The following is a 15,818-nucleotide window of genomic DNA, read 5'->3' as shown; positions in this document are numbered from 1 at the left end:
GTGGCACCACATCCTCCTTGTTCAGCTTCCTTGCCTTCAACTTCACTCCCAGGGCTCCTCTGACTTCTTACTCTTTTCGAGAATTTGCATACACAGCATTCCTGTACACTCTCAAGGAATTGTAACGCACGACATGCACCTTTCCTGACCCCGCTCACGTAGGCATCTACCACTGCAGGGGAATCCACCCAGCACCACTATTGGCATATCTTTATTGTTTAACTAAGAGCGCATGTGCAGCAACTTTTAGCACCCGGAAGCATAACTAATATGGGAGCCGGTGTTCTAACACAGACCTCAGGGCCGGCTTTAGCATTGGTGGCGCCCTGTGTGACAATGATTGTTGGCGCCCTTGAGTGACCATTTCCACCACAGATTCCTATTCCCTCACTACCACCAGTTAACAGTGCCCCTCAAATCTCCATAACCAGTCTCTCAGATTTCCTTCGTTTTATAGCACCACTCATACCAGTGTGAGGTGTCAGAGCACTTTACATCATACACACATTTAACAGAGACAATCACACGTGTAAATCAGTGTATAAGAAACACATTACATAAGACAGAGGATTACAAGATGTAAGAGTCACATGTCATCCATACTTTACTGATAGGCAGATATAGTCCTTGGTCTGGAAAAGCACAAATTCAGAATTTAAAACATAACACTAATTGTTAGGGGTTTTCTTCAATAGTAATAATTCATTTCTACCCAAATGAACCTTTTTAGCTAGATCAGGTTAAGGAAAAGCCGGGCAAAAAAAGACATGTAGGTCTAATATAAACCCTGCAGTTTGCATGCAGACCTTTGATGACAGTTAATACCTCATTTTTCTCTATTAGGATTCTAACTTATAAACTGCAAAATAACAAATATCTCTCTGACAATAGCAGTAACCTATTTACCTATTAATATTACATGCACTTTGCAATCTGCATGGCACACGTTTTTAGCAGCAGGCATAGTAACCCTCTGAGCTAACTTACGGGTAGTCAAACTTCCACTAGACAAAACTCCTTCTCTCTCCAGGAAGAACATTAATCACCGGAGTAATCTTGACATTTTTATTGATATCTGAAATTGCTGGAGGGAAGGAACGAGGCAGCAGGTGGTTTTTAAGCCATAATATATTTGCGGTGGCACTGATCGCACCGCCCTTGAGCCAGCCCTGACGGACCTTACAGATACAGTGAGCAATAACGGTATTTTTTGGCTTTTTGGCAGGGCCGGCTGGGGAGCTCAGAAAGACATGCCAAAAGTTTATTTTTGCAAATGCACTTGCAGGGTTAAATACGCGTGCAGATGCGAAGGGGAGAGCATCCCGATGGGGAGATTAAAACAACAGAGGGGAGATTAAAACAACAGCACAAACTTTCTCACAGCTGCAGCCAGGCTTTTAGTTACCATAATTACCTAAAAAAAAGGCGCATTCACTAAGATTGCATATTCCAATCGGATAATAACTGCTTTGTGATTATATTAGAGGCACAAGGGTTAAAGAGAATGTCTACTTGTCCGGAGGACTAAGCAGACAATAAAACTTCTTGTCCGCAACAAGAATCCTCATGTCCAGGGCGTCGGGCGATACAAATTCCCCACCCCTGATTATTTAGGAACTGAAGGTTGCAGAATTTATGATGATTTACCAGAAGTATCTTTAGGAATGGGTGATTGTCAGCCTATAAATGTTTACGATGTTGGAGAAACATTTTACACCTAAAATGAGTATTGTATTTGAAAGACACAATTTGTTTTCTAGAATACAAGGTCACGATGAGGATGTTATGACTTATGTGGATATGGTGCGTGGTTTAGCTGTGACGTGTGAGTTTCAAGGTTTATCTGAAAGCCTTATTCTGGATCAGATAGTACGTTGTACAAATAATAAAAAAGTAAAGGAAAGTCTTTTGTCTATGGATCTCATGTTGGAGGAATCAATACAAATTGCCAGAAGCATGGAAAAAACAGAGGTGTGGATGAAAGAAATTAATTTGAATAAACCAGTTGTCAAGAATTTTGACAAAGAATCTTCAGTGGTTGATGTAAGAGAGGTTAAACTAAATTCAAAACCTAAATATTCACGACCTGTAGAAAGCAAAATAATTGAGAAGAGAAATATAATATGTTATAGATGTGGAGCTCTGAGGCATATTGCTTCCGGTGTTGCGTGTGCGGCGAGAGGCTTGACTTGTAGACTTAGTGGTAGGAAAGGTCATTTGGCGAAAGCCTGCAGGTCAAAGGGAAGATTTCAAGATTCCTCTGGAAAAATAGTAGAAGTTATGGAAGAACTACAACATGAGATCATATCCATATCCACTGTTGATGAGTGTGTGTGTGTGAATGATAACATATCTCCTGTAATTTGTGGACCTGTAGATGAAAATGCTAATTTACGAGGTATAAAAAAAGAAAGTTCTGAACCACTAAAAATACCTTAATGTACTATTTTATTAGGTACTGCTCAAGTTAATGTACTGGTAGACTCAGAGAGTCTTTTTACTTTAATTTCAAAGGATACCTATGTGGATGTTGTACAAAGAAAATTGGAAGAGTTGTTGCCTACTGATGTGAAAGCAGTGGGTTATGGTGGAAGAAAAATGTATATTATTGGGGTGACATGGATGAACACATTTTTAAAAAGAAATGGTGTCCATGGTAGGATATATGTTACTGATGAAGGACCTAATCTTTTGGGGTGGCGTCCTCAACATGATTTAAACATTGTTCTCAATCCCAATGCAGATGAACCTGTAATGGCGATAGAGTTTGGGGAAACAAAAGTTTTACCTAAAGATGATATTGATTCTAAGTGAAATGAAGAATTGTTTAAATATTTTTCTAATGTGTTTACAGGTAAATTAGGCAAATTGGAAGGTTTTACGCAGACGATAATATTGAAAAATATGCTGTTCCAGTAGTCTATAAAGTTAGGCCTATACCTTTCCCTATGAGAGAACCTCTTCAACAAGAACTTGATAAACTTCTGAAAGAAAAAACTATAGAACCTATTGAGTCATCAGAATGGATTTCTCCGATTGTGATTGCCCCTAAACCTGGAAATAAGATTCGTCTCTGCATTGACTTGTGTGATTTGAATAGGAATATTTGGGTAGATCGACAACCTCTACCTAATAATAATGAAATGTTGAGTGTGATGGGGGAAGGAAGTGTATTTAGTGTTCTCGATATTTCTGCAGTTTCCATCAGGTGACCCTACATTCAGAGTCTAGACCATTAACTTCTTTTGTAACTCCTCTTGGAGCTTACCGTTATTGTTGTATGCCATATGGTCTAGCCTCAGCCACTACAGTTTTTCAGAGGGTTGTGCAGAAGATTTTTCATGGAATGGAAAATGTCTTGTGTTTTCAAGATGATTTATTGGTGGTGGGAAAATCAGATGAGTAACATGATGATTTGTTGAATGAAGTTTTGAAGAGGATGGAGAAGTATGGTTTGACAGTCAAAAAAGAGAAATGTCAGTTACGAAAGAAAAAAGTCTCTTATCTAGGACATGATATCCCACCCTCGTTGCCAAAAATCATAGTAATTACCAGACATATGGTAGTTCCAGTGGTTTTATTTTCTTAGTATCTTCTTTACATGTTAACCTCCAGCAGTTCTAGGAAAAACTGTTGTCCACAGAACTAAGACATGGCATCACTTCAAAGAACTTTCATGCCCATGGAAACCAAAGAACATCTCAAAAGAGGGCAAAAGCAAACGCACATCCTACCCCTAATGACCACAGCATCAAATGAAGCAGATTCCCAAATTTTCCCCAACAACACTAAAAACCCCGCCCCCAGCGTAAAAAGGGCCAATGGGCGCTAACGCAAAAGGCCTGGCCAGCACAATCGCCTGAAGCTGCCTGAGGGTGGACGACCTACGGTCACCACCCCCATGAGCTCTCACTTTGCAACTCAAGTGGCAGAAGTGAAAACGTAGCAGCCAGCACAGCATCCATGCTGTAACCACTCTGAGCAACTTGTGACACCATTCCTCATGCAGGCAGCAGCTTAATGCATGTTGTGCATTGAGCACTCACTGGCAAAATACTTTATAATAGATTGCTAGCATTGGCACATTGTGAGCAATGTTGTGGTAGTGTTCTCATAAAGCTCTGAAATGCGTGACAATAAGTGTTAGTGTGAAAATGCGGGTATTATGACTAATAGCTCACTATCGGGAGAGGTTGTGGCCATACGGTCAGAGCTGCTGACTTTGGAGCTGGGAAACTAGGTTCGAGCCTCCGCGTCGGCTCAGTTTCCTGTGATTCTGGGCAAATCACTTAATCTCTCGTGCCTACCAATAAATGAAATGTGTCCTTGTGTAACATAGCTGGTGCACATTTAGAGCGTTCCAATACCTTCGGGTTGAGTTTGCGCTATATAAATCAGCAACAAAAAACTATGCGCAGTTAGGACTTCAACTTACAAATTACAAGTAACAGAAGGATCTCTGACACAATAGCATCAACCCACTGAGCTAGCTATAAAAAATACAAATCTGGGATCTGCCTGTTAAACAATGTGCTTTGCAGTTGCCACATCAATCCTCCATGTCACTTTGAGTCAAAACTGTGACTAGAAAAATACAGGTCTCTGGTGGAAGTGCTCTTATTATTATTATTATTATTAACCACGTTATCTAATCGTTATTAACCCTACACAAAGATCTCTGCAGCAGGTGCTTTAACCTCATGAGCTTTTTTGGAAGGCACTCTCTTTGTGACTTTTTAATCTAGAACAGATTTATTGTCAAGTTTGTTCTTGTTGCCAAATTCTTTATGTCGTAATTTCCAAGAAATAATGTGTAGGTCGACAGCCAAACTCGATTTTCATGACCGAAGTCCCTCATAACTTCACCCCCTTTCCACTGCACACCGCGCCCCCTCTTAATGGTCCCTGCAGTATATTTGTCTAATTTCCAGCCCTGGGTCGTATAGTTCACTTGAACTCTATACAACGAACCTGAGTTCTCCAGTTCAAACTCCTTCACTTTTCCAAGATGTCCGATCTATTTGCGGCAGGCCCGGAAGCACAGCTAGAGTAAACCGGAAACGGGGTGGCCCTCGTTAGTAACAGAAGAAAGCGTGCTTAGCAACGGAGTGTAAGCTGCTCCGAGTGTCTCAAGATGCCTTTGGCCGTGAAAGATCACTCGTGGGAGCAGACGGATTCCGTGGTTTATATATCTGTGCCACTAAAAGGCGTCAGAGCGGGCAAAGCCGACGTCGTATGCACCGAGGACTACCTGAAGGTGAGAGTCTCGCTGCTGTGGTACGAAAGCAGACACGCTCAGTCGCAGACAGAGGGGAAGAGGCAGACACCTTCCGAGAAATAGGCGGACACAGGCAGGTCATAGACAGGGCCCAAGAGCAGAGGGTCAGAGAGACCTGGGACAGATTTTAGTCTAACAACGTCCTTCCTGACAGGTGAAATGTGGCTCCTCTAATTAACTCTAGCTCCGTGATTCTAAAGCGTTGCATATCCTAAAGCCCTCCTCTTGAAGTTTGGCACGATCAAATTCAGCCGACTGTATAACTGAACGTTGTCACGAGCTGTACACGTTTTTATTTTTGCAATTTTTTAAATAGCGCGGCCATGGCCCGAAGGATTTAGCGCGCTTTACAACACTGGTACGATACAAGGGGACATCAAGTTATAGTCACGATCGGGGCGCAACTAGAGCCAAATTTCAGGGAGGGTGTTGGGGGTGGGGTGGGGATAACACTTCCAGCAATATGATCTTGTATAATGTAACTGGTGCTCATGGAAAATTGCCTCACTACCTTCGGATGTAGTAGAGCTATATAAAACTGCAAAAAAACAAAGCCTAAGATTGCGTTTCAGGACAATCCTCTTTTCAATGATCTGAATGTAAAAATAATCGTATGCAAAATGATAGCGCAACAAAAATCAAATAGAAAGGATCAACCTATTGTCTGGTAAAGAGCCAATCCTGTTGTAGAGTGAAAAACAAGTGAACATAAAACTTACAATCATATAAACGAAAACAATGTAAAAACGTTTTACACGTGAGAAAAACTTAAACAGATACATACGCATATGTTTTATTCTTTATCAAGAAAACCAAAACTACATTTATACATTAAAAATATGTGCGTTTTAATTTTCTTTATTTAAACTAACATTCCTAACATTGGTCAAGTTTACAAGATTGTTTTTATTAGTGTAGTTGCTTAAAACCGTTGCTACAAAATGTGTCAATAAAAAGTTTCTTTGTGAATTACATTAAAAGAAAAATTAATAAAAGAGTTTGGTTAAAACAGATTATCGTTTGTTTCCATTGCAGTTTATAGTAGGGGATGCCCTACCTTCAGCTGGGGGGGAGAGGGGCATGTGTTAGACCTAACATCCTTGCCGCAGTTTCCCCTGACTTTTTGCCTTCTGACTTCCTGTTTTGCTGACTTCATTTTTGCTGGTTTTAGGATTATGGGCACTATACCACTGCTAACCAGTGCTAAAGTGCATATGCTCTGTACTTAAAACATGGTAACATTGACTTATCCACAATTGGCATATTTAATTTACTTACATATCCCTAGTAGAGTGCACTATATGTGGCCAGGGACTGTAAATTAAATAAAATGCTACTAGTGGACCTGCTGCACTGATTGTGCCACCCAGGGGGTAGCCCTTTAAACGGGGCTCAGGCCTGCCACTGCAGAGCCTGTGTGTACAGCTTTAAACTGCCATTTCGACCTGGCAAGTTAACCTACTTGCCAGGCCCAAACCATCCCTTTTATTATATATATGTCACGCTGAGGCAGCCCTATGGGCAGGGTGCATTATATTTAAAAGGTAGGACATGTACTTTTAAGTTATACATGTCCTGTTAGTGAAAAAATGCAAAATGTATTTTTCACAACTGCAAGACCTAGCTCTCCCATGGTTTACCTTGGGATTATCTTAAAACATCTTTTAAGTGTAATTTCCAACTGGGATATAGAGATTTGAAGTTTGATGTCTTTGGACTCACAATTTAAAATCCCATTTAATGGTGAAGTTGGATTTTAAATTGTAAGTCTGAAAATGTTGTCATTTTCTTACTTTAACCATTCTGTGCCTCTGCCTGTCTCTGAATACACGTCTGGGTTGAGTGACAGCTGGGCTTTGTGCATTCCCTCTAGACAGTCACGCAAAGAGAGAAGGGGTGTGACATTTGCATCCTGATGGCACATGACTAGTTTGATGGGCCTTCCTGAGGTAGACTGGAGGAAGGAGCTGATACTTGCAACTCAATAGAGCTGTGCCTGTCCCCACACAAAGAGCTGCATACCCTCCTGTAGTGAGTCTACAACCAGGGCAGGAAAAGCACCTGTGATTTTCAAAGGCCTCTTTGAAGTCTCCCCCACTTCAAAGGCACATTTAGGTATACGTACTAGACCACTAACACCATTAAATCAGAACTTTTCTGGAACCAAGGACATCCTCCCTGTAGGAAGAGCTGCTGTACTGTAGGAGGGACAGCCTCTTTGCTATCTACATTGCTGTGTTGGCCAGCTGCCTGCTGATTGCTGTGCTGTAGAGGGACTGCCACTTTGCTACCTGCTCTGGTGTTTTTTATAAACAGAATATCGCAGCACTCCACTGTGATTAAACCAGGTCAGTTAAATGTTTGATTCAAAACAAGTAAAAAAATTAATAAATATGCAAAAATTCATGTACTACCAACAAGTTTCGTTCTCATAGGAATAGTGAATTTATTTTTAAATCCAATTTGAGTTGTATCATCAGAACAACACATGAATTATTTCATTATTGACAAACAAGCAACAAAGGAGATTTTTACAAAAAAAAGAGAGAAATATTTTTTTGACACTCAGTTTGAAATATCCTTGATAGATAGAGGGTCCTTGTTATATATTAACAATGGTTTTGTGATCGCCTCTCGCAGGTTCTTAAACGATAACAGCCGACACGTGTTTCGTCACGTCATGTGACTTTCTCAAGGCTCTTTGTTTTCCCAAATGTCACCAAACTTAAATGTCTTTATTTCTATTGTTCTCCATGCAGTAATAACAGCGTATCTCGATCTTCAAAATTGTCACTTAGGACATTCTGATTTAGAGAATCTCAGTTTCTCTTGGTCACAGACAGGTAGAGTATACCGTCTTCTTCGTTAATAGTCGATTTAAAAAAAACTCTAAATTCATCAATTTTTTTAAAAACCACATCACAGTCACTGTGTGAGGGGAAACAGACTCTGATATGCCTGGTTTCGTGCAATGAGGCACCGGTCGCGTGTCCTCAGTCCTCAGCTTTCAGTCCTCTACCGCTAAGTGGCTCCACTTCAACCTAACTTCGACCCAACTTCATGAATCAATACCGACACATCACACCTTCGATACTGATGCTTGCTCCATCCAAGGTACTTTTTCAGGGGGCCTGCATGGGTCCTGTAGCTGGTTTACTTTTAATCTCCGTCGGACTGGACTTTGGATTTACCCCGGTCTAGTGCGACCCAATCAACCTTCTACTGCTATTAACTTCTTAAGAGAGAGAGTGCTATTAACTTCTTAACGGAGAGACCTCCTCTCTCCCCCAGCAGCTCAGCTGTAATGCTGCTTGCCACTGACCCAGATCACCTGTTGCTGGTAGGTGTTCGAGGCCCTCCTCCACCCGCAGGCTCCTGCCTGCGCCTCATCCCTGGTGGTCCAGTGGGAGAACCTTGCTCTTCTGCTGGTCCGCTGCTGTCTGTCTGTCCTTCTGTTTGTGCCCACTTTCTGTTTTTGTCTGTCTTTGCCTTTCTTTAATTTTTTTATTTAGTTCTTGTTCATCTTTATCTGTTTTCCATTTTCCTGTTGTTGTGCCTGTTTTCTATGCCTGTTTTCACGCTCTTCTTCCCTGCTGCCGCTTCCTCTCCCCCTGTCGGTTCCCGCACCCACCTGCGCTACCCTCCCCCTTCTCTATTTAATAGCGGCTGCTGTGAGGGAGCGCGAGTAAGACCTCTGACCGTCTGGTCAGAGACCTGCTCTCTCCCCCAGCAGCGCTGCTGTTGTACTGCCTGCCGCTGACCCAGATCACCCGTTGCTGGTAGGTGTTTGAGGCTCTCCTCCACCCGCAGGCTCCTGCCTGCGCCTTATTCCTGGTGGTCCAGTGGGAGAGCCTTGCTCTTCTGCTGGTCCGCTGCTGTCTGTCAATCCTTTTGTTTGTGCCCACTTTCTGTTTTTGTCTGTCTTTACCTTCTATGTGTTTTTTTAATTTGTTTATTTTGTCATTGTTCATCTTCATCTGTTTTCCGTTTTCCTGTTGTTGTGCCCGTTTTTGCGCCCTTCTTCCCAGCCGCTGCTGCCCCCGCTGCCTCTCCCCCTGCCAGTTCCTGCTCCCGCCTCCTAGCTGCGCTTCCCTCCCCCTTCCCTATCTAATGTTGGCTGCTGTGAGGGAGCGCAAGCAAGACGTCTTACCTCCTGGTCAGAGACCTGCTCTCTCCCTCAGTAGCTTCGCTGTTGTGCTGCCTGCATCTGGCCCCGATCACTTGTTGCTGGTAGGTGTTCGAGATCCTCCTCCACCCGCAAGCTTCTGGCTGCTCCTCATCCCTGGTGGTCCAGTGGGAGAGCCTTGATTTTCTGCTGGTCTGCTGCTGTCTGTCAATTCTTTTGTATGTGTCCGCTTTCTGTATTTGTCTGTCTTTGCCTGTCTTTGCCTTTCTTTAATTTTTGATTTTGTCCTTGTTTATCTTAATCTGTTTTCCGTTTTCCTGTTGTTGTGCCTGTTTTCTGTGCCCACTTTTGCTCCCTGCTGCCACCCCCCTGCTGGTTCTCGCTCCCGCCTCCCAGCTGCCTTTCCCTCCCCCTTTCCTATTTAATGGCGGCTGCTGTGCGGCCGCGTGCACGGGCGTGCCAAAGGCACACTTGTCTGCGCCCGTCCACGAACAGTGCCAGGGACCCTGGATCTCCGACCAACCACCGCTACGAGTCATCTATCCACCTCGCACTGAACCCCAGAAGGAACAAAAATTGGCAGCGGTCCACGGCCAACACCGCCCACAGGCAGTTTTCCTGCCGCCAAACCTTCACCACCGTCCACACCGCCATGGCCGCCACCCCCACCACAGAAGCCAACACCACAGAAGCCCTGAAATGCATCCTCCTCAACGTGTACTCTCTGCACAGACATGCCGTAGAGATCTGGAACCTCCTCAACCCCTTCTCGCCAGATGTCGCCTTCTTCTCGGAAACGTGGACCAATACCTCTTCTGCCCCCGCCATCGCCACCACCATTCCCAATGGCTACAAGATCTAGAGGAAGGACCCCCCAACCGCCCAGGAGGAGGACTTTGCCATTGCACACAAGAGCTCCCTGCGACTCTCCACCTCCACCACCAGCATCTCCTCCACCACCACTGAACATCATCACTTTCAGATCCAGATCAGCCCTAGAACCACTCTTTGCGGCACCCTCGCCTACAGACCCCCAGGACCCCGCGCTTTGTTCGCCACTACTATTGCTGACCTCGTCACACCCCACGCCATCACCTTCATTGACTACATACTCATCGGAGACCGCAACTTCTACCTCGACAACCTCAGCGACCTCAACTCCACCACCCTCCTGGACAACCTCACCTACATCAGACTGAAACAGCTTGTCACCACCCCTACCCATAAGGCAGGACACATCCTCGACCCCATCTTCGCCGGTGGGAACAACATTCGCTTCAGCCACACCACGCTGCCCCTCCCAACGGACCACCACTGCATACACTTCTATTTCAACAACACCACCACTCCCAAACCCACTGCTTGCCCTCCGCGAAGGAACTGGAGCAAGGTAACAGAGGAGCACCTCACCTCCACCCTCAGCCGCGACCCCCCCGTCTACACCGACGCCAACTCAGCAGCCAAGGAACGACACCACTGGATCACCAACTGCGCAGATAAGCTTGCACCCTATGCACCACTGACAGACAACGCCCTCTGAAGGCCACCTGGTTCACCACCGACCTCTACGAAGCCAGACGCTCCTGCCGACATATCGAAAAACGATGGAGAAACAGCAAAACTTCGGAAGACCTGACCCGCTACAAGAATGCCATGACAGACTACCACCAACGCATAGGATCCACATCCTGAATAAAATCCTCACTAACTCCAGCAACTCAAAGGCATGCTTCAATATCATTCAGCAATTCACCAAGTCCCACAGCAAAGCCACATACGTCACTCCCTCCCAAGACCTCTGCAAAAACTCGGCTCCTACTTTCACCTGAAAATCAAAGCCCTCTACGACAACTTCAGCGAGCAGACTCCAGAAACCACCCTTCCCTCCAGCGACGACAGCAGCCCCACCATCACCGTCTGGACCCCGGTCACCCCCGAAGATACCACCATGACCATGAAGAGCACCAACTCAGGAGCCCCCATTGACCCCTGCCCTCCACACTTCTTCCACAGAGCTGCTGCCACCATAGTGCCCCAGCTGCGATGCACCATCAACGCCACCTTCGAATGCGGCACTTTCCCAGAAGACTGGAATCGCGCAGAAGTCAAGCCCTTCCTTAAGAAGCCATTCACAGACCCAACAGACCAGAAGAACTACCGACCCATCTCCCTCTTTCCCTTCGCAGCCATATTCACCGAGAAGGTCGCCAATCCCAGCTGACAAAGTTCATCTAAGAGAACTCCATCCTCGACCCCTCCCAATCCGGATTCCGTAACAACCAAAGCACAGAGACCGCCCTCCTTGCCGCCACAGACGACATCCACACGCTCCTCGACCAAGGCAAAACCACAACCCTAATCCCATTCGACCTCTCCGCAGCCTTCGACACCGTCTCCCACGGCACGCTCGCAGCCATACTCCACAAAGCAGGAATACAGGGAACCGCCGTCTACTGGCTCCTCTCCTTCCTCGCCGGCAGAAGCCAAAGGATCAGACTCCCGCCTTTCCTCTCCAAACCCACAGGGATCAATTGCGGAGTACCACAAGGATCATCGCTCAGTCCCACGCTCTTCAACATCTACATGGCCCCCTCGCCGCCAGCGTCAGACAGCATGGACTCAGGATTGTATCCTATGCCGAAGAAACCCAGCTCATCCTTTCTCTCACGAAGGATCCCAAAACCACCAGGCTCAGCTTCCAAGAAGGAATGAAAGTCGTTGCAGCTTGGATGAACAACAGCTGTCTGAAACTCAACTCGGAGAAGACAGAAGTCCTGGTCCTCGGACCCTCCCCCTCTGCATGGGACAACTCCTGGTGGCCTGCTGCCCTCGGCACCCCTCTCACCCCAACGGACCACGCCCGGAACCTCGGCATCAGACTTCACTCCTCCCTCACTATGACCCAAATCCGTCAAAGCCGTCACCTCCACCTGCTTCAATACTCTCCGTGTCCTCCGCAAAACCTTCAAGTGGATCCCCCCAAAGCCAGAAAGACCGCCAACTACGCACTCATAACAAGCAAACTGGAATACGGAAACACCATCTACGCTGGAATCTACAAATCCTGTTACACAAACTCCAGTCCATCCAGAACACATCGGCCAGACTCGTTCTCATCGGCATCCCATGACATGAGCACATTACCCACCACCTACGAGACCTCCACTGGCTTTCGTCGAGAAGATAGTAACCTTCAAGCTACTCACCCATGCCTACAAATCCCTCCACAACATCGGACCCAAATACCTCAACGAAAGAGTCTCCTTCCACGTAGCCAAAAGGAACCTCCGCTCCACCGACCTCGCCCTGGCAGAAACCCTGCGCATCCGCAGAACCAGAGGGGGTGGAAGAGCCTTCTCCTACATCACAGCCAAAGCCTGGAACAAGCTGCCAGTCAACATCAGACGCTCCCCAACTCTGCACACCTTCAGGAAGACCCTCAAGGCCTGGCTCTTCTGTTGGCCGGAGCTGCACCACCCCCCACCCCATCTCAGCACCTTGAGACCCTCACGGGTGAGTAGCGCACTCTAAACCCCCTGATTCATTGATTAAGACTGTTCTGGGATTTTATGTTTAAAAATTCATATCTTGAGTTCTAGTAATTGATTGTTCGTCGTTTTGGTCGTTTTACTCTGATATAAATCTATTTTTCTAAACTGACTTGGAATCTTTCTGTGGTGGTTTCACTGTGTTACTGTAATTAAAGTGTTGCACAAATACTTTACACGTTGCCTCTTAAGTTAAGCCTGACTGCTCAGTGCCAAGCTACCAGAGGGTGAGCATAGGTTAATGTATTTAGTGTATCTGACTTACCCTGAGTGGGAATGTGGCTTCAGCTTGGACAGGGGGTATACTCTGCCAATCAGAAACCTCAATTTCTATCAACAGTGCTTTACATAACTGCTTAGGAAATTCGCCACATTCAGTACATACAACAACAACAAGATGATGGATGGAATACTTGAATTATTCTCAGACACTGACAATCACTCATGACTGCATCCCAGTCCATCGGTTTTCACCCACTATGACACCTCAGTTTAGACATTGTTTGATTCCAGTGGCACAGTGTGCAGAGGAACCGTGTCTGTGCATACCTGTTGTGCGCAACGAGCCGGACCTTCAAAATTCTCGAGAATTTTGAAGGTCCGGCTCGTTGCGGCACGAACACCCCTGACGAAGGGTCCTATCCTTATGACCCGAAATGCATTGGGTGGATGTATAATTTCAATCATGTCGCAATTTGTATCATAAGATGGACATTATGATCAAATGAAAAGAATTTATGAAATCTTCCAATAAGAATTGGTTTTGAAAAACCACAAGATTCTATATGAATAAAACTTTATAGTGTTGAAGAAACCATAGTGTTTCAACGTTCATTGAGCGCACAGATTGGTGGGTAGTTGATGCTACTCACAATAATTCATTTCATTTTGAAAGGCACGGCTGACTACGTGCGACGTCTGCAGCGCCAAACTTATCAGACTCTAATTTGTTATTCAAAAAATCATTATACACTAGAGTGCACGGGGATTACACGCTCTCTCGCCTATCTAGGACGTGCCATCCTCAAAACATTTAAGCCTAGGGAACTGTCTCAAGTCTTTCTAGAGGAATGGGATATCGACAAGTAGTCAAAGTGATATGTAGTATAACACAATTTGTCATATATTTGAGTGTGTTTGAGGAAATGCAGTTCAGTGCGAAGCATGGTAGTTTCCTGTTGATGCCAAATTGCTTCTGTCTACTGTATGGCAGCATGTAAATTTCTTTCCAGAGACCTCACAAAGTTGAAATTACAATGAGATCTCTGAAGTGCTGGGCTTTGGGGCTATTCAAACTCAAGGAATCTAGAATAATCTTATCATTGCAGTTTATCGTGTCTCTCATGCCATGTGTCCTCACAATACGTAACATTACCACACAGTCTCCATGAATATCACTTTATCCCTAACACACCACAAATACATGGGGAAAAAAAGATTCCAGTTATGGGAGATTGCAAAGATTGTAGCTCTGAATGATATAGAGGAACAGGTAGGTAGTTTACTTTGCACTATGAATCAGCTGCCACCAAGCACTTTCTCCCAATAGCCCAACGAGGGAACAGTGCTCACGCTCCACTGTGACTGTAGGCACAATTTGGGTGTATCCTCCATCTGGCAGATTCTATTATTCTTCTGGAAGTTCAGCAAAATTCAAGTGAAGCATCTTCCATGGTCTTTAGATGTGAAGCCAGTGGAAAGAAAAAGCGCACAGCTGTCCGTAGCATTCAGAATGTAGGTAGTATGTCACTGCAAACCATCCTAGAGGTCTTTTCATACAACAGTCACTCCTTTATCATGTCTCTGGTAGAGAATTTTGAAAGATCTTGAACCTTTACTAAACAAATTACTCAGTGCTCTTTATTCTTTTTCCATTACCATTTCACAGGTAAACTTCCCACCATTCATATTTGAAGTTTTTTTGTTCGCTCCAATAGACGATTCAAAAAGCCACGCAAAGATTGGGAATGGAGTCATTATGTTTACTTTGTATAAGAAAGAAGAGGCATTATGGGAGAGTCTCAACACAACAAAAGGTAAGCTTGTATTAAAATAAAGGTATATTTCTCATGGAAAATATTTCAATATTGCATGTACATTTTATAATACCCGATTTTCTTGTCAAGTGCTAATATGATATGTCAGGGTGGAAAAGCAGCCAGAGCCCTTGTAATGAAGCCAAGCAGCACTGTCTTATTAACACTTGATTCTACTTTCTGGTATTTAGCCATCATTAAAAGAACCAAATGTATTACTGAAGGTCCTGGATACCTGCAAATATATGGCACCACTCTACTCACCAACCAAAAACCTACGCTCGGTCCTCTTAAAACTGCTGAATTGTGTCCAAGGCTGGGAAATTCTCTGATGTGCCTGAGCAATAAATAAAGGCCATCATGGTAGCACAGTTATAGGGGAATGACCGTGCTACTTATTAGTCGTCTTCATTACCCTAAGTCCTAGACTTCTCTACTTCATCCCATTCTTCCTCCCCTCCATTCCTCCATTAAAGCAGACGCATTGGTTATCAATGTTTCTTATTTATAGGAGGTTCATTTGTGGGAGGAGCCTCTTATCCCTCCAGGAGAAGAGACTTACATTTTTTTTAAAGAAGAGCTTTTAGTCTAGGGCCTTCAGGAGCCTGTTTACAGAGGCGGCAAACATATCTTATGTGGATGCAGAGATCAGGAACCTCTTATATTTCCTGTAACTAGAGCTACTTATGTTCAATAAAATCGAGTCTGAGCTAATAACATTAGTGTTGTAATAGTGACCATGTCAAAAAAGAATATGTTAATGCTCACCCCAATAAAGATTAGTGGAAGTGATCACTTTAGTGCATCAAGAAGAGTTGCCAGCAATAGTG

General features: G+C 44.6%; 1 protein-coding gene and 1 pseudogene across 1 annotated transcript in view; both read left to right on the top strand.

Moving 5' to 3' along the window:
- LOC144826133 (uncharacterized) overlaps nt 1-2,814 on the top strand; it is a 33,413-nt pseudogene extending 30,599 nt beyond the window's left edge.
- Nucleotides 2,815-5,072: 2,258 nt separating this feature from the next.
- DNAAF4 (dynein axonemal assembly factor 4) overlaps nt 5,073-15,818 on the top strand; it is a 227,169-nt gene continuing 216,423 nt past the window's right edge. Inside the window, exons 1-2 of the mRNA XM_078684603.1 lie at nt 5,073-5,257; nt 14,841-14,988. Coding sequence (XP_078540729.1) covers nt 5,135-5,257; nt 14,841-14,988 — 271 coding nt within the window. The 5' untranslated portion in view covers nt 5,073-5,134. The remainder of the gene's footprint in view (nt 5,258-14,840; nt 14,989-15,818) is intronic.

The sequence above is a fragment of the Lissotriton helveticus genome, chromosome 3_2 (genome assembly GCF_964261635.1).
Source record: "Lissotriton helveticus chromosome 3_2, aLisHel1.1, whole genome shotgun sequence".
Taxonomy (NCBI): domain Eukaryota; kingdom Metazoa; phylum Chordata; class Amphibia; order Caudata; family Salamandridae; genus Lissotriton; species Lissotriton helveticus.
Note: the sequence above shows the minus strand (reverse complement) of the source record. Positions and strands in the feature narration are given on the sequence as shown.